The sequence below is a fragment of the Cervus canadensis genome, chromosome 3 (genome assembly GCF_019320065.1).
Source record: "Cervus canadensis isolate Bull #8, Minnesota chromosome 3, ASM1932006v1, whole genome shotgun sequence".
Lineage (NCBI taxonomy): Eukaryota > Metazoa > Chordata > Mammalia > Artiodactyla > Cervidae > Cervus > Cervus canadensis.
Genome location: NC_057388.1, coordinates 65,077,479 through 65,098,835, shown reverse-complemented (window position 1 = coordinate 65,098,835; position 21,357 = coordinate 65,077,479). Strand labels below are relative to the sequence as shown.

General features: G+C 51.2%; 1 protein-coding gene across 1 annotated transcript; it reads right to left on the bottom strand.

Annotated features, from left to right (window-relative positions):
- Positions 1-5,854: 5,854 nt before the first annotated feature.
- On the bottom strand, positions 5,855-9,531 carry HOXA11 (homeobox A11). Its single transcript, XM_043463332.1, has 2 exons — positions 8,762-9,531; positions 5,855-7,341 (listed from the first exon to the last, which is right to left on the bottom strand). Exons 1-2 carry the CDS (start codon positions 9,471-9,473, stop codon positions 7,109-7,111), a joined length of 945 nt encoding a protein of 314 aa, XP_043319267.1. The 5' UTR covers positions 9,474-9,531; the 3' UTR covers positions 5,855-7,108.
- Between the last annotated feature and the right edge of the window lie 11,826 nt (positions 9,532-21,357).

The window sequence follows — 21,357 nt, the reverse complement described above, 5'->3', positions numbered from 1 at the left end:
CAGGCTTGACTCGAGCGACTGCACGCCGGCATCCCGGGAAGCAGACCGCTCGGGCCTCGGCGGGCGGCGGCAGGGAACGACCCATGCATCCCAGGTGATTTGCTAGACACTTGGCCTTGTTCTTCCCAGTATGGACCCAGTCGGAGGAAGCCGAGCCTGAGAGGACCCAGAGAGAGCGTACGGGAGAGCAGGCGGCCGAGTCCCGGCGCCGGCTTCTGAGATGTAAGCACGCAGTTGCGGTCCCTGCCGGCAGCGGCTGCTCAGCTCGGCGCGCAGCACCCGGAGGCCGCGCCACCGCTTGCGCTGCGCTCCAGCCACTTCACCTCTGCGCCCCGCGGCCGGCTCCGCGGACTGGGCCTCTGGGGTGGAGAAGAGAGGAACAGAAAGAGAAAGAAAGGAAAAGAGGAGAGGACAGACGGAGAGAAAAGAGAGGTAGAAAAAGAGAGCCAACACTCTCCAATCCGACAGGATCTTGAGGCGGCAGTAGTATCGCCGCCGCCGCCGAATCAAGTGAGGGGTCGGTGCCGAGAGCAGGAAATATTGCTCTCCATATTGCTCAAACGCCTCAAACGCACAAGGCCAAGGCAAATTTTCATCAGGCTAGGCCCACGAGGTCAACGAACTTGAGGGGCAGAAGTTTCAGAATAAGGCAGCCTAGGACCTTTCCCCAGATGGGCTTGGTCCTTACCCGGCTTGTCAGGAGAGTGAAACTGACTGGGACTGTTGTGTTCAGCAGTGCTACTGGGAAATGCCACAAAGCCAAGGGCTGCCTGAGAAGGGGGCTTCGCCCCTGAGTGCTGTTCATGCCTATCAGGAAATTTCTGCCCAGGGGGAAGTAGGTTCCGAGCATAGGTGAGGGTCCCTTGAGAAGAATGAGCCCCAGCAGGCAAGTGGGCCAGGACTGGGTGCTTTTTCAGTCAAAATGATGCAGAAAGAGACTTCCCAGGCCACAGGTTCCTAAGGGGCAGTGACCACAGGAGAAAAATGCTTGAGATAGTGGAGGCTAAATAAAATAAAGTGAAAGACAATGATCTAAACTTGTCTTTCTTAATATTTTTGAAAGTTGGACCCCCTTTGGTAAATCTAAGGCCATGTTCTGACTCTTACCCTGTGAAAAATGCGAATCTGTGCATTCCCACAATTTGACCCAGTCATTTTCAGGGAATTCACAGACCCCCTCAAAGCCTTTTTCTTGGCCTCTCCAGAATGTTCCAAGACTCTGGGAATTTAGTAGCCCTGCCAGTTTGACTGGTAAGACAAGCTGGGTTCCCGGCTGTAGGCAGATCAGGCCCCGTCTAGTCAGAGCTCTGTAGGGTGGCCAAATGGCCTTCTAAGCTGAATGGGATCCAAGTGCATGCACACTCCAACCAAGGTTACAAATACAGTTTGGTGCCGTGTCTGTTATGAGAAGGCCACTGCAGCTGAGGAGTAGAGGAGGTGGAAAGCTCGTTGTGGGCTCACAGACCATGGCATTGGCACTTGGGTCTTCACAGACCTTTGGGGAGAGTTGGATGTTTCTCCCTAGCACCTTTCCCCCCTTCTAATAAGCCAAATAGGATGTTGAGTTTGTGCTGTTTCTTGCTTGAAAACAAAACAAAACAGAATACACGTAAGCCCGTGTGGGATCTTCTCTCTGGCCCAGGTCTGCCATTCTACCTCCACTGTTGAGCCGAGTGAGAGTGAATGGAGAGCCTATGGGTGCACTTGGGACACAGATTGGCTTGCCCCGCTGGTTTGGACAAGAAGATATCCACACAGCAGAAGCTCAAGTCAAATGCCTGCTGCCTTCTCAGTTAGTCTCCGAGCTCCCAGCATCCCGACTGCCTCAAGGCTGCACACTCCCCAGACTGTAACACCGAGGTGTTAGCTTTCTCAATAAAATATTCCATTTATTGATCATGTCAGCTTTCCTAGGGTTCCCCACCCCCAAGAAATTAAGAAAAGCAATTCAATGGTCGGCTTCTGGACACTCTCTCCCTCTCGCCCATTTGCCTTCTTTTTCTCTCTTTCCTCCTCTTTCTCAGCTGCCGAATTTCTCTCTTGGTGGTCAGAATGCCTTTGACCTAAAACTCTTTGGTGTCTGCCTGCTTCAACCAGGCCTGTGCAGTTGCCGGGGCCCACATTTTATTTAGGAGTAAATATTGCTCATTTCTACCTGGTTCATTACACCCCCATTCAGCTATGGAGCTGAAGTAAATGCCAGGCTAGTGAAATAAGCCCTCTGTTGAGAATTACCCTGCAGTTTACCAGATAGTGGCTCCCCTTTCCTGAGTAGGCCCTTGCAAACCACGAAAAATAATAAACTGTTATTACAAAAAAAATCTTACAAAGAGTACCAGGTACTGAGATTGAGCTAGCCAGTAAACAGTTTGTGTCTGGAGATTGCTGTCAGTGCTTTCTGGGCACAGTATTATCTGATCGGCTGTGGAGTTGAGATGCAGCCCCGGAGAGAGAAAATAAATGCTACTTTGACATATTCTGCTTTAACAAAAATTCTGGACTGTTTCGATTCATGTATTTACCCCGTAGTTTAAATTTTGGAAGGAGCAAAGACCTGCTTCTCCCATTCATCTTTAAGAATGTCAACATTTTCAGGGATACAGTATTTGATGTGCCTTTTAGAATCAGTCTATCCCTAAACAATCTGCTTAAAAGTTTTTTCTAAATCCAACCACTGAACTGGCCCTTCTCTCCTGATGGGGGAAGTGTTGGAGACTTTTCGTACACCCCTCACATACACCCCTCAATTGCAGTATCCTCAGTTTTGTCCATCATAAACTGCCTCTGGCCTGGAAACGATATTAGGAAAGGCTTGGGCTGCAAAGAGCACTGTGTGGGCACCCATTCCTTGCTTTATTCTGGCAGTTTGAGAGACCATACTCAACAAAGACTGGTGACTATGGTCGCAAAATTATACACTCATCCACGGCAGCATCTACTTTCTCTGAGATTCCCCCCACCCCACTCACCCTTTCACGGTATATTTGTAAAAAGAAAATAACCATTTCAAGAAACTAATGAAAACATACTGGAATAAAAAAATTAAATATAGGAAAAGTGGGAATTTGAGTTTGGCTCCCGAAATGTAAGTGATATGATTATTTTAAACTTGTTTTATGACAACTCTGGTGGAGAGATTGTTTGATCAGAGTTTATCCTCACTGCCGGCCTTGGGAAAATGTATAGGTATTTACCAATACAATTTTTGCACATTTGCAAAATATGCAAAATATCTCATTTTTACATCTAAGAAATTGCTGCAAACCTCCAGCCAGGTTTATAGCGGTACAGTCCAAATAAGCAACACAGGTTTCTCTGGTAGCCTCAAAAATATAATGCGACTTCTCCATATTGGTCTTTTTCAGAACAAAGGTTACCTCCAGTCTGTTGGGCAAACCTAGAGAACACACCTAGTAGGAAATCAGCGACTTCCCTGACTTCTGCCCAAGGGAATAAGCCCGCCCCAGTGGCCACAGTCGTTGACCACTTCATTGTTTCGAGGAGAAACTCTGTTTTCCCCAATCCCGCCATCTCCTTTTTTCCTTTTTTTTTTTTTTTTTTTTAACCACAATAAGCTGGTATGCCAGCACAGCCAGGAGGATGCTCCCCATCCCTGGTTCATCCCGTTCTGAGTATTTCTACAAAATCTAAAGATCGCCTCAGGTGAAATGCTGGCGCAGAGAGTTAAAACCGTCAACTTCTCCACTGGGGCCTCCCCCTGCTTTCCAACCTTAGGGAGCGATGGGAGAAGGGGGGTGGGGTGGGTTGAGCGCCTATAGCGTCACCCCCAAGCTCACACACCCAGCCGCTTTCCCCAGCCCTGCTCAGACACCCGGCCCCGCTCCCGCCCCAGCCAGATTGAAATTGCTAAACTTGTGGCCTCTTACCTTGACACATTTCCGAAATCACTGCCAAGGGACAGCTGGCTTCTCCGCGCCGCGACGCCTGCGAGGCCTAGAGAAGGCGCGTTGCTTTAAATTACAACACCAACCACTTCTTGAAGGTGAGCCCCCCCTTTTTCTGATACGGAGGAGAGCGGGACAAGTGAAATAAGGTAACGTGCTGCTCTTAGTATCAGAAGCGAACAAAGGCCAAGAATCGCGCTGGGGTTCCCAGCTCCCCGGCGGCTTTGACATTGATCGGAAGTGCGCCATCTCGTGGCGGCCGAGCGCCTAGACCCGGCCCGAACTCCTGCCCGCAGCCGGGAGAGGAGAGCAGGCTCAAGGCAGAGACAAGAAGGAGAGAATGTGCCCAGCCCGCTGCTAAAGAGATCTCATTTTTACATCTAAGAAATTGCTGCAAAACCCCAGCCGGGTTTATAGCGGCGCATTCCAAATATGCAAATTGGCCGGCCCCGGACGGGTTTACGACCACATTGTCACAGCCATCGGAGGATGGGCTTTTATAGGGCTCAGAAATCAAACCCGCGCCCGCTCGCCGCCGCCCGCCCTCGAACAGTCCTCCTGGCTAGACTCTCCCTAGCAACTTGTGAGATTTTGGTTAATCTTTAACCGTCCCAAAGGAAGTCTTTCCTTAAATCCTTGGCTTCCCTGCCCGCTCCCTCCCTGCCCCGCAGGAGAGTCCTTGTTCACCTCTGTGTGTCTGTCTATCAACCTAGACATTCATCTCGGGGTCTGTCCCATTCCCCTTTGAGCTTGATTTCCCCAGTCGCGCCAGTTAGACAAACACGCAAACAAATAAACAAAGCGGGGGTCTGGGGTCTGGGGCCTCTCTCCAAATTCCATCCCCTCTGCTGCTGTCTCTGATCCTGCCTGGGTGGCTAGGGAGAGAGAATGGGATGGGGTGGAATGGGATGGGATGGGATGGGGTGGAGTAGGGTGGGGGTGGGAGTGGGGGGCAGTGGGGGTGGGTGGGGTGGGGGGGTGGAGGGTGGGGGTGGGGTGGACAAACAAAAGGCACTGGCCTTTCACCCTGCCCCTCAAGGTTATGGGTGATGTCCAAATTTAAGGCAGAAGTTCAAAGGCAGGAAACAAAGAAAACCAGCATCTTTCTTTCCCCAAAGGGGAAAGGCAGCCTCAGCTGGGAGCTGGGGAGAAAGCGCCCTTAGATACTCCTGTGAGTCTGCTCCTTGTACCCAGACCAGTCTCCCCCCTGCTGAAGGGCTCCCCAGGGCACCCTAGAGTGTTTCCACTTCAGGCCTTCTAGTCTGGAAATGAGGGAGCCCAGCCTGGGATCAGACCCATTGGCCAACTCAAGTCCCAAGGCTTTCTCCCAGGGCTGTGTCTGTCTGAGGGGATGAAGCGCCATATTCCAGGCCCTGGGATACCCCATTCCTGAGACCCCACTTCCCCAAAGGACCTGGCCATTCACCTTGACTTCCTAAGCCTGGCTTCTAATGGAGTTAAACCCTGAATAAGCCACCTCCCCACCTCCTCAGGGGCCTAGTAACTTGCCTCTTTCCTAAGGGGGGTAGTGGTGTTGGGGGGGGGTGACATTTGGCAGTAAAAGGCGAGTAGGGAGAGGAATGTCACACCAGGACCCAATACTCAAGTTTCCACAGTCTTTATTTTCCTTGTGCCCTGTCGCCTATATACATGCTACGACTTACGCGGTGGGCTAGAACAGAGGACAGGCCATCACTCCCTTTATACACAGAGCCACCAGACGCTTCTTCACATGGGGAGGCAGAGGAGATTTAATGGGAGGTGTCTACCTTTCTCAGCTGAGTTCCCCAGACCCTGACTGGCTGAACTACCTCAGAGTATCTCCCTAATGCTTTTCAAATATTGCAAAAAATTAAAAAGACCATTCCCAACACCCTTCCCGTCCCCTCCAATACCCCAAAGGCAATCTACTAATGGCAAAAAAAAAAAAAAAAAGTATTCAAACAAAATAGATTATGGTTCCTTTATTTACAAGTCTTTTGAACACCATCCCTGTATGAAGTGTACATTCAAATATTTTTAGCAGTGAGTGAGTTTAACCGTGGAACACTGTAAACAGATAGAGCCTTTAAATATTCTCTTCATCATCTTTCTCCCCCCCTTCTACATTGCATCTTTTAAAATTCACTTTGGTTCTTGCAGGGAAATATATATATATAATATAATATTTATCTTTTAAAATAATTCCAAATCACTCTTGAGCTCTTAGAAGGTCACCGAAAGCTTCCAAGCTCAGTTCTAGGGTGGCGAAGGGCAGAGTGCGACGTGGAAACTGGGTGTTTGGGGGACTCAAGCTCCTCATAGCTGGGGACTGCTGGCCAGGCCCGCTGCTTCACTGAGCAAATCCAAGCTTGAATTAAGTGTGGCATAGACTTTGCCAAATTGCCGCACTCCACAGGCATTTCCTGCAGGGATCCGGGGGCCAGCGGCCTGGGTGCAGCCTCTAGGCTTTTTGATGTTTTCCACCTCAGGGGATGGTCTGCTCTGCCGCCAGGCTTTAGGCCCAAAGTGGCAGGCCAGACGAAGACCCTCGTCGGTAGGAAAAACTAGGTGGGTTGCAGAAGGCAGTTGACTACTAGAAGCTCGGGCCTAGGACAGTGCGGTGAGTGGCTAGGAAGAGTGGAGAGCCACTGATGCCACCTGGGATGGTAGATTATTTTTCCCCTCAAGGATCAACAGCTTTCTCCCACCTCGCATGCATCGACCTCTTAATCCAGTCATCTTTCACATTAACTTTGGAAAGCAGCCCCAATCCAGACATCTAGGAATCCTCCCCTTTCCTTCTGCTCCTTTTCCCAAACTGAATTGGGTTTGGCGATCTTGACACAGGGGTCCTAGAGGTGACCAGGCTCCGTGTGGAGGGTCCTGGGTTGGGATCATTTTCCCTGGAGGGCCGGGAAGGGGGCCCAGTCCCTGATGGAGACCACACCCAGCCCATAGCTCTAGCAGTCTCCAAAGGTGAACCACCAGAGGCCCCAAACCATTCATTCTCGTTGATGCACAACTCTCTGAATCCAAATCATTAGAAATCTTAACCACCACTGGGCGGTCTCCTTCCAGGCTCTCTCCGTGTATTGCCTTCCCTCTCTTGCACATCTCCTTTCTTCAAAAGTCACCGCATGCCTTGACCTTGTCAAGGGCAAAATCTGCATATAATCTCCTGTGTATGAAGCCCCCCTCCCAGGTCCAGCTGGCTGGAGCCTTTAGAGAAGCGGATTGGCCGAGTAGTACTGTAAACGGTCTCTGTTAATTTTTTTTTCCTTCATTCTTCTGTTCTGAAACCAGATTTTGACCTGACGGTCGGTGAGGTTGAGCATGCGGGATAGTTGCAGGCGTTTCTCTTTGTTGATGTACACACTGAAGAAGAATTCGCGTTCCAGCTCCCGGATCTGGTACTTGGTGTAGGGGCAGCGTTTCTTTCGGGTTCGTTGGCCACCTGTGAAGGCCGAAAGAGGCAGGGAGTGAGCCAGGTGTGACAGTTGCAATCCATCCCAGAGCCCCAAGTGAAGGGAAAGGGCCGGCCCCAGGGAATGGAAGCCCTGCCTCAAGCCCAAGCAAGGTCCCCCCACTAGGTCCCTGCCTTCAGGCTCTTACTGCCGGCTGAGGGAGAGGCTGCGGGAGGAGGCTCAGCTCCGGATAAAAGCCAGCTCCCTAGATAGGCCCCCAGGGAAGCTGCTTACTCTGCTCCGAAGCAGAAAGGAGGGTTCCTCACTGCAACAGGCGAGTTAGTGCCGCGGAAACCGCTTTCAAAGCAGTGAGTGGGGGTTGCCGGCTGCCTCCAGCCCGGCCAGACTAAACAAACAGCCGCCTGCGACCATTTCACCTTCCAGCACCTGGGAGGCCGAGTCTCGAGGCAGTAAAGGCGGCCCCAGCCCCAGACTTTACCGGCTTTGGCGGGACTCGGCCCTCGTTAACATCTGGGGGCAGCTGCCGGGTCTTTGTCAGCCTAAGTCCTGGCCACCAGCTCCTGCCTCTCCAGCCAGCCCCCTGGCTTCCGCGGGGTTGGGAGGTGGCAGCGGAAGCCCCCTACTCTGGACCTTCCCTAAGGACCAAGGCCACCCAGCCATCCTGGTGCTCTGGCAGGGCTGGGGTGCTGTCCCCGATAGGCTGGAGGACAGAGGGGTTTCTCAGAGCTGCGGGCAGGCTCGACTTGCACCCCTTTCAGTAAAACGCCACTAGAAGTAAAGACAAAACCCGCTTTTGACAGATTGAATAACAGTTCTAACATGCAGTCGGACAGAAGGCAGCACACGTAATTGCCACTGCGCCCAAGGAAAATGGCTTCCTTTGGACAAAAAGGCCAACTTTGGGTTAATTTGTTTCTTTTAATATATTGCTCGAGCTAAGCGGGCTATTTTATCTGTTAAACACGCTCCTAGCGCCATCGTTAAACAGCGATGCCTTTGAATCCCGGCCGGGACTGGAGTCCCGGCGCAACACATGGCTTTTATAAAAATCTCCGGATTACCTCGCTTTCAAAGGCTCCCGAACCCTTGCAGGGAGAATTTACAGGCGCCCACCTCCGGCTCCCCAGCCCTGAGCTGGCCCCGAGCGGGGTCGAGCTGCTGGGCTTGGGAGCCGAGAAGGGAAAAAAAGGGGGAAAGGGAGGTTTTTTGTTTTGTTTTGTTTTGTTTTTTTTGCAGGCATGCCTTGGCCGGTGGGTATTTCACGGCCAATTTCAGCACTCGCCACGTGATCCCGCCTTTTATAACAAAGTTTTGTTGGGGGGAAACCTAAAGGCCCTTCATAAACCTTATATGCTTATAAAACAGCATATAAAAATTTAACAGCGGTGCTGCGCTAGATTTCCAACTCCCCTTTCATAAAGCGCAGGGCGCGCTGCCTTTTATACGTACTGGAGCCGCCGGCCTTGTCCTCAGTGTGGCCGGAAGACGACTCGGGGCTGCTGCTGCTCTCGGGGCGCCGCCGCCGCTCCTTTTCCTCCGCCGCCGCCGCCGCCTCCCGGCAGCCGCCGGCGCCGCTGTCCGAACTTGAAGTTGCCGGCGTGCCCGTGGCCGCTGCCGCCGCCGCCGCCGCGGAGGTCGCCGCGGCCGCCGGGGGCCCCTTCTCGGCGCTCTTGTCCCCGGGGTAGTCGGAGGAGGCGAGGTTTTCCGGGGTGCCGTAGGCCGTCTCGAAAAACTGGTCGAAAGCCTGCGGCAGGACGCCGTTCCTGCCCACGGTGCTATAGAAATTGGACGAGACGGCGGGGGTGGGGTGGTGGTAGACGTTGGCCGAGCTCTTGGCCAGCACGTCGCCAGGCACGCCGGCCGCGCTGGGCGCCTGCAGGCAATCTCTGTGCACGAGCTCCTCCGCGGAGTAGCAGTGGGCCAGATTGCCGCGGGGGTGCCATTTACTGGCGGGCTCAATGGCGTATTCTCTGAAGGTCACTTCGCGCACGGGTTGGACCTGGGGCAGGTTGGAAGAGTAGGAGTATGTCATTGGGCGCGAAGACGGGGTCTGGGGTAGAAAAGAAGGGAGGCTGGAGAAATCTGGACCCGAGACGTAGTAAGTACAACTTGGCAAATACATGTTAGAGGAGCAGGGACCACGCTCATCAAAATCCATCATTGGGCTACCTTGGGCTCTCCGCAGTAGCCGAGCTTAACATGATTCTCCACTGCAGCTGCCTCTTTGAAGCGGATCCGTGAAGTAGAAATTTGGAGACGTAAGCTGACGTGGAAATCTATCCCCATCCTTAGCAGGGAGGTGCTGGTCATGTGACCCGATGTTGAAATTGACAAGCTGCGAGCGAGTCCGGGTTTTTTTTTTTTTTTCCCCCTTTCCTTTTTCCCCCCCTCCCTCCCTGGCTTCCTTTCTTTGTAGCCACCTCAGGGGAAGCAACAGATCGTCACTCGGTGTTCTCACCGAAAGCACGTAATCGCCGGTGTAACTCATGTTGGCTGGGGGGCCTCCCGGCGCGCGGCGAGGCTGGGTGCTACCCCGTGCCAATTGCTTGTGCTCAGCTGCACGGTGCTGGCCCTTGAGTGCGCCGAGGGCGGTGAGAGAGCTCAACTGCCACCCACCTCTCCCCGGGTGAGGGATGCCACACGCTGGGGGTGGCCGGGTGGGAGCTCGTCGCTGCGTGGCCCGTGCGTGGTCTTGGAATCTATCCGCCTGGAGGCTCGCGTTCGCACCTCCTTCTGCGCTGTCCCCCTCCCACAGGCTTGCTCTGGGAACCACCTCTGCCTCCGATCCTGGCTGGACCCCCTTCGGGGCCAGGGTTCGCAGCCGTGGATGTGACTGCCTCGTGGCTTGCCCGATTTGCACGGTGACTTGATTACACGCTCGCATTCATGGTCACTTCCGAAGCGCTTTAGTGCCTTCCGTCCCTAAACCGCCAACAACCAGGGCGGCTTCCCCCGCGGTTTGTCAGGGATCCGCAGGTCCCGGAAGGGCCTTCGTCTCACCCGGGATCCACCTCTCTTTCGTTCTCCCTGCCGGCCTCCTCACCCCCCCACGCCCTGCCCTTGGAGAAACCCGCTCCTTCTCGCTGTCTGCCGGGGTTCGGAGGGACTCAACAGAGCCAGAGGCGCGGGGGCTGCGCCGCTGCGCACTGATCCGCCCGCCGGGTCTTCCGGAGCTGAGGACTCGGGAAACCATGCGGTTGAGGCGAGCCTTGGGCGGTTTCACAGGCGCTGACATCCGAGGAGACTACTCCTGGGTATGCTGCACCTTCCCGGAGCCCACATCTAAGCTCCAGAGCTGCAGGGAGAGTGGGGGGCAGTGAGCAGAGGGCGAGGGCCCGGGAGCCGTGGCTGAGAAAGAGGTAACGCGCCTCCTTTCCTCTGCAAAGCCTGAGGGCCAGGGATGTGCAGGGCAAAAACTCAAAAGGACCGAGGCCTTTCCTGCTACTCATCCCACGGAAGGGACACAATGCCAAAGAAAAGAGATGTCCTTCCGAAACTCCCAGCACCTTGGATGAAAAGAACGCTTTGAAAAGGCTAGGTCTGAACTAAAGATACAGAGGTCATGGCGGCTAGGATGAGTCTAGGTTTCTTGGGAAGAGGAAAGACAGAAACTTGAGATGGTGAAAACTGCTTTCCATCCTCCGGGACTGAATGAACAATATTTGGGAGAAGAAGAGGAGGGCATAGAGCAGCCAGGCAGGGCCAGGAGCTGGGAGGGGTCCAGCTTTGAGGCCTCCCCACAGCTATCTTCTTGGAAGGAACTGGATGCCGCTGAAGGAAAGTTGAAAAATGAAAAAGGATAACCTTTTCCCTTTCCCCATCCAGGAAATAGCTGAAGGTATTTATATATCTTGGGGAGATTTAGAGTATAAATTCTAAGATCTTTGGTATTTAAGTGTCAACATCGATTTATTTATTTATTGCTGAGCTGACTGTAACTGACTCAATAACAAATCTAATCATGTATTGCACTGGAAAAGAAATTTCTCATTATGTATTTTCTCCAAATGATGGCCCACCATTGCATTTGAATACCCGCTGTAAATATCAATAATATCGGGTAATTACTCTGTAGTGGAGTAAACTAATTTATTAGCATTCATGTTTATGTGGCTCCTACCCCCTCCTTTACAGGGGTTGCATATCAGAAATCAAACTACTGGGACACATTGGTTTAATGAACTCTTTATTCAGGATTTGCTGCAAGAACTTCCATACCCCTTGAATCCCTGAGAGCTGAACTTAAAATTATTTGTGCATCTTCAGCTTGACATATTTGTCCACAGTGGCTTGTGCAGAGGGCAATATCGGTGAGAGTGAGAAGGTCTGGTGGGAAAGAAGGTCGTTTGGGAAGGGTAGCTTGAGACCTCCTAAAGCTGGGGATCACAGTTGCAGGATTGCCCTACAGCAAAAAAAAAAACAACACAAAACTTCTATTTCCAGCGGCGACCAACAAGGCAAAATATTTGTTTCCCTACAGCATCTTTCTTGAAGACTGAATATAAAAGAGAGAAGGAGAGGTTTTCAAACAGCAGTATTTAAGTCATTCCCAGGCTGATTTTGGCTCTCTCCAACTCTCTCCCAGCAGCCCACCCAGTCCCCGCCACCCCGACCCTCGAACAAAAGGAATGCTTGAGGGGTTTCAGTGACTTTGCCATAACAAAGGCGCCACCACTGCGGGGCTTGCCCCGCCCCTGGGTGAAGGCAAACAAATTCTTGCACTTGTATTAGGGCTTTTAAGACTATAATTGAGCCTGGGGGCGTCTAGGAGAACCGAAAACAGTTCTAGACAGACCTGGGGTTTTATAGCAGTGTTGGCAGTCAACTTCAGCTTGTGCCTGAACAGACCGGCTGCGGTGGCCCGCCAGCGGGGGACGCCAGGCTATCAACCCTGGCTGCACACAGCCCCTCTCCCAATTAGATCAGTTTTCCCCTTGATGCCAGGGGGAGGGGGGTCACAGCAGAAAGGTCGGTATAGGGATCTTCTCTTCCACAGAGCCAGTGCCTTCCACTTTCTTGAGAGCCGAGCTGAGAGGGTGCTGGTCAGTCTGGATCCCATGGGTGTCTGCAGGAGACAAAGGCGAATTCCCGAGGAAAGGCGGGGGGGTAGGGAAGGTGCTCTGGGAGCCGCTGGCAGAACTGAAACGGGGTGCAGGTAGGGTCTTGCAGCCTGGAAGGGGGCAAGTGGGGGCGCTGCCGTGAAGATAGTTGAGAATAAAAGCTTTTGATGCCAGAAGAAGGGAAACTGCCTGGAGCGGTGAATGCTTTTTAGTTCTGCAGCAGGGACAGGAGGGGGTGCTCAGATCCCCAATGCTGCCAACAGTTCCCAGCTTTGCCTGCTTCTCCCCCTCTGGCCTGGAATATACTCATGCTGTGAATGTTTTTTTGGGGGGGAGGTGTTCGGAGGTGGGCGCAGCTCTGAGGATCAGACCAAATCTTGGGGAGGCAGAGCTTTGGGTCCTTGGTTTTAACTTTGCTTTGAGCCTAATTGACTCTTCCACTTTGCAGGAGGACCAATAGCCAAGCTGAGCCCACCCGGCTCAAGAGAACACCCGATGGGGTATAAGTCCGCCCTGGAAGGCCAAGTGCGAGTTGTATTTTTTTTTTTTTTTTTTTGAGGAGTCCAAGATGGGCACGGCTGTGACATTGGCCCTGGAGACTGATTTCCCACGAGCTGTTCTTTCTCAGAAGCTCCACAGTGCAGGACCATCTCCAGAAAACAGTCTTCAGTATGTATTTCCTTTTATCGTCAACCCGGAGCCCAACGGCAGCTCTTGCGAGAGGCCAAAAATGTTTTGGAGGAAGAAAAACAAAGGCAGGAAGTGGCGGCAGCCTGACGGTGCGTGTGTGTCTGCGGAGAAGGGAGGGAGCCATTTCAATCTCTTCTTGTTTTTCCAAACTTCAAGGTCTAGGCAGCCCTAGCAGGGCCGGCCCGTCGCTCCCGGTGCAGCATTTGGAGATGGCCACCCGGGCAGGCGAAGGCTGGCGCCCGAGCCAGCCTCGTCAGGCGGAAACGGCTAACTAGGTGATTTGCTCAGCAGAGTAGACCAAGTCTTTCCAAATTTCATTTGATTTGGCCCTAAAAGTCAGGGGTTGGGGGATTCTGCAACACCTCCCAGACCTTCCTCGGCAGGCGGGCTGAGTGTGCCTTGCCGGGGATTCCTGAGCTTTGCACTCCACTCCACGCCTCTTCCCAGGTGGGATACGGGAATAAAGTGTGTCCAGGTGCATCTACCCAGCACTGCCGCCTCCCCTTCTTCTTGCAGCCGAGGGGTCTGGGAAGCAGCTGGAGGGTGCCTGCTGGTGGTACCCAGGCTAGGTAACCTTGGCATGGTCAGTGCGCATCAGGGCAAAGTGAGCCTTTTCACCTGAGTTATCCTGTGTGTGCATGTGTGTTGGGGGGGCGGGGACGGAGAGTTGTTTCCAGCATAGTCATTCAAGGGACATGAGCAGAAAGGACCATCACTTGATAGGCAGTCTAACAACTGTTCACTCCAAGGGAGGAAAGAACTGGGGGGCAGGGAGTGCCTCCAGACTCTGGAGACTCAGACTCATCCCTAACTGATCATCCTCCTGGGTTGCCTTCTTCTCTCTTTGGGGCTGACTTGGACTCTGGCAGCGGCTCATTGTCCCTGAATCTGAGAATGCGATGTCTCAGCGCCTGCACTTGCAGCCCTCAGACTGCTCAGTGCATAACCCTTAACATGAATGCCAACAGCAGGCTGCCCGCTCACTTCGTTTCCTCTCTAACCATCGTCTGTCTCTATCTCCCTGCGGCTCCTGCTTGCCAGTCGTCTGCCCTGCCCCTTTCCAGCCAAGTCTCCCTTTCTGTGGCCTCTTGCCTCTTCTGATACTTCCCCTACGCTAAGCCAGAGCTGAGGTGCCACTGGAGGGCATTCGGTTCGGAAAACACAGTTTCTCTGGAAGCTGGTTAGGTTCCTGACTCTTCTCCCATTTCAGGCCTCCACCAGGGGTCTGAATTGGACCTCTCACCTCCTTCTTCTGAACATTCTATTCCAAGGCCCTACTAGGCTCTTTTTCTCTCCCTCCCTCTCTCATCAACACTCCCTTCTTCTCTTCTTGGAACTCAGCTCCTGCTTTTCTAGGCCTGGCAATCTTGGATGGCAGCTGGCCTGGGAGGGGCAAGGCCCACCTGACAGACCAAAATTCACTCCCAAAGATCTGTGGTTTGTGGATCACATAAGGTACCTTTTTTTTTTTTTAATTGCTGATCTGAGCCCCTACCTTCCTCTGTTCCCAAATGTCACACCTGTTTCTAGAAAACCATAGCAAAAACTGTGGCAACCCTTGCACATTGTACACAGGTGCAAGAGCCAGATGGAGGACCCAGGATGAAAATGGCTATCAAGCCCTTCACAGGGTTGGAGACCAGGTCCCCATTTGGAGGCTTTCTGTGTCCAAGTGGGAGATACCCTGGAGGTACATCTGTCTTCCTTGGTAAAGCCCAGGAGATCTCCTAGAATTTGTTCTTAGGAAATGGTCTATTGGCAGATCATGGCCAACTTATCACATTTCAAGACACTCTCTAGAGGAGACACTGAGGCTTCAATAAAATATCGAGAGACCCCCTTCTATCACTAAGGATGTGGGGGTTAATTTATCTCCCTGGCTAGAAGAGACACCTGTTCCCCCCCTCCCTCAAGCTCTTCCTCCCTTCCCTAAAGCACAGGAACAGGTAATGCCTTGAGCTTGAACTTACAGTTGACTCTTTTCTGACTCAAAGTTTAAATCTCCAAGGTCCTCAAACATCTGAAGAAGTCCACATCCTTCCCGTGGCTACTGAGGCATCAGGTTTAGCAGAGGGTCTCAGACACCCAAGCAATCTGGTTACTATTTAGTTTAGTGTGTCCCAAAGTGATGGGAAAAAGAGAGTTACTTCCTTTGAGAAGAACCATTTTTATTTTTATTGTTGTGGACTCATTAAAGATTTTTTTCCCCTACTGAATGGGAATAGTTGAGGGGGTGGGGGCCGAAGGGCAAAGCCCTGGTTCTCAGTGTCTGCCTTCCATTCTCCCTGCAACTTCGCCCCAAACGGGGTTTCCTCAGCCAAGGATATCTGTAATAAAGAGGACAAAGGCAGAGGGCAGCCCAACCCAAAGGCCAGCTCTGGTCCTGGGGTGGGGGTAGGGGGGCGTGTCTTAGTCTTGATCGCTGTGGCTCACAGGAAGCTCCCATACCCCAAGCTTCAGCTACCACTGAGGGCAGTTCCCCCAGGCTCCTCTGGTTCTTCTCAGCCTGAATCCATGGCTCACATTCCAGGCTGGAGAAGAGCTAGCCCCTGCCTCCTCAAACCCTGCCCTAGGAGTCTCCCCCATAGGCCCTAATACTCAGTTCTGTGATGGTACCTATTCACGGACAATCCTTCTGCCTACTGTCCCCTGAAGACCCTGCTCCACACGTGCAGCCCTAGGGATAAAGCCCTGCTTTTCTATATGCTGTGAAAAAAAGACAAAATCATTTATAGGGCCTCTTTGATTCACCTGGAGCAATAAGCTCAGAGGAGGACCAGATTTAAGCGATTGACCACTAGGCCTGAAGTCATGACCTGCTGCAAGCAGGCAATGGGCAGAGGGAAGGGACTCCCACCCCTCCTCAGTACAGTGAAGGGATTGTTGGGGTGGGGGGCGGCTGGGAGTCAGAGTTTTACCTTTGGCAGAGTGCACCTCACTTCGTGGCCCATATTTTAGGCAGAAGAAGAAGCACATGCAAGTTCTCACCAAAGGCTTGCCATACACTGAGGGAGCAGACCTCGACTCAGGAACTTCAAGAGAAGCTCCCAGCAGGTTCCTTGCTTCCCCATCCTATTCTACGCCCACCTGACCTGGTGGCCCGTGCCAGGTCCCTGTCTCTCCCAGAGCTCAGAACTCAGATCCAGCCGCATCCACTCTACTGAGCTTGCAGGTTTTGCCTCTCACCCCGGCTAGGCCTCCGCGGGCTCAGTTCTTCCGGGACTCGACGGGAACATAGCCTGGGCCACCTCTGGCTGCGCGAACTCCCGCTTCAATATGGCTGGAGGCGAAGGAGTTGGTCACCAGGAAAGGGCTGCCTCCAGTCCGCGATCCCCGGTTATGGTTATCAGAACCTGCTTGCAGCCGGCCGGTTGCGAGTCCTGTGTCTTCTCGCGGCGACCGGCCCTGGCCGTGGAGACGGCGGTGGCGCAGAGGACCTGACCTTTATGGCGCGAGAGGAGAGCGCTCTCTAAGCTGCCAGGAGGGGGGTTCTGAGGTTTCCAACCTTTCCCACCCAATAGCAGCCCAGACACCCACGCATGCCCCTCACCCCTGTTTCCCCCTCCTTTTTGTGCATTGTCCGCAGACCCGCAGCCAGAACAAAGCCCCCAGCCGTGGTCTCTCCATTGCCTTCGCGAGCTCTTGTGCCTATCTCCCCTGGGCCAAAAGGCTCGGAGCTTAAGTCGAGCGGTCTACGTCCACCCCCCACCTCCAACCCCAGCGCCCTCTTCTCTCCCTTAGCCCCAGCCGCCCTCAGCCAAAGCCAGGGTACTACTCTGCATGTCAGCCGGGCCCCTGCCCGTGCCAACCTCCCATGCGCCCCGTCCTGGCCTCGGACTGCGGGCGGTACCGGGCCTACAGCCGAATCCAGCGCGGCCGAGGCGCGGGGCGCAGCGAGGCCGAGCCTGCTTGTCGGCCCCGAGCCGGGAGACCCGAATTAGGCCGCCTGGGTCCGCAACGTGCCCGGCTCGCTCTGGGTTCCCTCGGATCCCACCCCACCCATCAGGCCAGGGCTCAGAAAGCGGAAGTATTTGGTGGAGAAAAAACACGGTTTCTTTTCAGCCCATCTCAGAACCCCTTTTAGAGCAAATGCTCCTGTCAAGTTTTATTTCCCGTTGCAAACCACCTTCCACGCTGCCAAGAATTAAGACCGGGAGAGATTAAATACCCGATTATTCTCGTGGGGAGGGAGGGGCGGGAGCGGAGAAGAGGGACCCGCACCAACACTTTCGTTGGACTCGGTTTGTCCGCATCAAATAACGCCCAGCGAGACCCGCGAAGGCCCGCGCGGGCGGCGGTGACGTCAGCCTGCAGCTGCGGGGCGCCGCGCGGGACTAGGGGGCCTGGGCCTGGACCTCGGCTAGCGTCCCGCTGCACGCCCCCTCCGGCCACTGGCCGTCCGGGCGAGGCAGGCTCTCTAAGCTTTGCGCCTCCATTTTGAGGAGAGTGTTCCTCGGGACGCGCGGAGGCTTCCGAGCCTCCTCGGCCCACGAGGGGCGCGGCATCGGGTGGCTTCCCGGGTCCGCTGCGGCGCCTCTCCCGCGCGTCCTCGGTCCCTGAACCGAGCGAGGGGTGGCGGGCGGCCCCCGCGCCGCTGCGCGACTGCCCGCCAAGGTTCGCACATCTCCAAGGCCTCGCTGTGATGACCGCTTCCCGGTGGATCCAGCTCTTCGGCGGCGCGACGGAGCCAGACAGAAATGAAATCAACTGTGGCGAGGCCTTGGCTGCTTCCACGGAGTTTTTCTGTGCCAGCGTCTTTTTTTTTTTCCTCCCCTTCCCTTGAAAATCAAATTAAAAATAGCAAACACCTTTCAGACATTGGTCGGGCGCTAGGTAGATGCGCTAGGATTGAAGCAGCCGATCAGCAAGTGGGTATTTTCATAAAGAATGAAGCCGGCTGTTATTTACACGGCGGCCTGGCGGATGAAAACTTAATTATTGTGTGCGTGTCCTAAACCGAAGCATAAATCTCCCCAGGCCTCTTGGATAACGTTACATCTCTGCTTATGAAAAATGGGATGTGAGCAACTCGCTGCACATTTCTCTGATTCTCCAGGTCTTGGGCTGCTGACACGCATTCGATCAACTTTAAAGGAATGCGCATAAATCAGCGAGCCCCTAGCGTCTCCTCCATAGAAGTTCGCAAATCCGGAAGGGCGCCTCTGAACCCACCCGGTCTGGGGCTTAGCAGTCCCGGGCAGGCTCCGTCTCCGCTACGAAAGAAACTCGGGAATTCGCAGACGGGAGCGAGAACCCGCATCCTCAACAAACTCGCCAAACACACTCAGCAGGATGTAATCCGCACATATGTTATACGGTGAAATGTGTCTTTAGTTACCCGCACACATATGTTATCATCCTCAGCTGAATGTCGCTGCCTCGTGAAGTTTTAAGAAAATATCTCAAATAGGTTGAATTTTTAAAAAGATTAATTTTCTCACCCTTTCTTGAAAAGTTTAGTTTTCTGTTAAAAAAAACCCCACCAGTTTAAATAGATGGCTTAAGCTCTGTATCAGGCATAAATAGTAGTGAAATGCAAAGTGGCATTTTACAATCATCCACTTAAAATACCTTAATAAATTTGACAGTATTAAGAGCAGATGGAAAGAGTAGTTTTTTTTAAGTCCCATATTTACAATTTTAAAAAATGGTAACATGACAGGCCATTACAGGATTAAAAATCATTGTTAATTTGATAGATGGAAATGGTGTCTAGTTGTTTCCATATTATAATTTCTTACTCTGAAAGTGTATCCCTTTCGGGGGAAAAAATTATACTTGAATCAGGGACTCAACAACACTATCCCAGTGTCTGGCATTATCCCTATATGGTGGCTGGCATCCTCCTGGGTGTCTATTTTCTAAAGGTTTAGATTAATTGCTATTTGGGTATTAGGGAACCATCACACGCCATGCTTACTTCAGGTTATCCGGTAGATCCATGAGAATTTTAAGTAAAAGGTAAAATCAACATTATCAATAACTGTTTCAGAAGAAAGAGAAAGACGGAAGAAAAAACAAAACAACCTCTGAAATATCTTCTGTCATTAATTTCAAAAACTGAAGGGAGAAAAAAAAAGAAAACTACTTTACCCAGAGTTCCTGCAGTGGCGATGGCTTGTGAAAAGGGTGGTATTCCTGCTGCAGAGCTGCTGTTGGCCTTCTTCCTAGGCCTGAGGCTCAGAATATTTCTTACATCTAAAGAAAAATATCCCCCATCAACAGAAGAGTCCCCTTTGGAGCTGTTCGTAAACACACAGTTTGATCCAGCTTTGAGGGGATTTTCCACCACTTTAAACATTTTGGGAGAAAGTTGTTACTTTGGCTTGGTGGCAGCTCATTTAGAAATGGAGTGCTGTAGAAGAAGATGTGGGGAGGTTGATTTGAAGCACCATTTTCATTTGTTTCCACAAGTGGAGTGAAAATCCTCAGGGCAGCAAAACTTGATTGCACTTCACAAGACCATTCCATGTGTATGTTTCAAGACCATGCTGTTTTTAGGCAGCTTTAGAGATTCTTTCTATAATTCTCCATCTGTAAAGGAGTTCTAAGTCTTCAGGTTGGAGAGGTTTCTGTCAGCGTCAGCCAAGTTTGTTATCAACTGACATTATTTTCCATAAAATGATGAATAAGATTACTCAGCTCACAATCACTTTTGTCTTAACATAAAGATAAAATTCACCTCATCTCAAAAATTTGCATCCTAAAGATCTTGGTTCCACCAACATTTCAACGCATATATGCATAGCATAGCATGTTTTTGACAAAAACTCATCACCTTATGTGTATATTAAATATAGAAACATACATATGTCTTAGTTATGACTCAAAACATAGCATCCAATGTGTTGTTAGGGTCAGTAAGTAGTAGATATGATTGTTATTGCCAGTATAATTTTGATGGTGGTTGTTCATATTAAATGTATATATTCCTTCCATAATTCAAATGGCAGCTTAGAAAACATCAGTATAAGATTGCACACCACCCAGGCGCAGCACTTGACTCAGAGCTATCCGGGATAACTCTCCTTCTGCATCCATATTACGGTCATTTTATAGATATGAGATCTTTAAGCTCTCCATACTGACCTCTTAAGAGGTGAGTTTCTTTGAATTTCTGAAATGTAACTCTAGAGCTCTAGAGTTAGCAAGGCATCTGAAACTTTTTATTTACCGTATAGAGATCTCTTACAGCTCTAGTTAGGATGGTAGACCACCTTGGAGGGTGAGGTCCAAGAAAGAAAGGTTATTTAAGAACACCTCTTAGACTGTAACAAAAACGTACAGCTTTAAAGCAGATCTGCAGAAATCTGATGCAGAGGAAGCTGCTATGAATACAAATCAAACTCAGCCATTAAAGAAAAGGAGCAAAACTTCAACATGTAAGGTACATTTTGGACCTCAACACTCAAATCACCTTAAATTACACCATTTTGAGTCATCAGTAATTAACGATACTCTGTACAGATTCTACAAATAAATATACAAGCACACACAAGCACTAATATGCAAATGTATACATGTATACACATATGATATATATTCACATATATACAGGCACGTGTATAACTTACATATATTCAAATTTGCTCCAGCTGGTGCCAAAGAAATGAGTACTAAATCTCTAAAACAAGGAGTCAAGGAGGTAAGACCTTTTGATTCCCTTGAAGCTGAAGAATTACAAGGAAGCTTGTCAACGCGAGGTGGCGCCCTTGATCTACTAATCCAGCTGAGGCCAATTCATGAGCTGTCAAAAGTCAAGGTCACAAATTGTCTTTTTTCATCAAGGTCAAGGTTTAAGGCCTTTCCTAGTCCTGTCATTTCAACATATCAAAACCTGCCCTTTCAGACACATGCAGACCCAACAGCAGATTTTAAAATACGACAGCCTGGGCATCGCTGATACTAAACAACTGGTTTTCATTTTCCACACGAAGCCTGGGAATTTATACTATCTCCTCCTCCTTTCTTTTCTCTCCTTTTCAGAATACCTGACACTTTAACCTTCTTAAAGCACTTATCTAAATTTTTAGGATTTTAGTTGTGAGGGATTTCTCCCTTTGCTTAAAAAATTTGTAGCAAAAAAAAAAGCTGAATAATAATAGAAAACAATGGTCCTTGGTTTGTACAGGACAAACCACCGGCTCCTTTTCTTTCTGTGAAGTGCATGCTTAGCATAGGAAAATAATGACTATTTCCTTCAGATTTTAATGACAGTGTCTATTTTATTAACATAATTAATACCACTATATCAACTATCTACAGGTCTAAGGCTTTTTTAAACTATTATTTTTA

Excerpts from the sequence above, each read along its gene's own strand:
- HOXA11 (XM_043463332.1), bottom strand. The coding sequence starts at position 9,473 with ATGATGGATTTTGATGAGCGTGGTCCCTGCTCCTCTAACATGTATTTG. Across the intron at positions 7,342-8,761 it reads GGACAAGGCCGGCGGCTCCA|GTGGCCAACGAACCCGAAAG; the intron begins GTACGTATAAAA and ends CGGCCTTCACAG.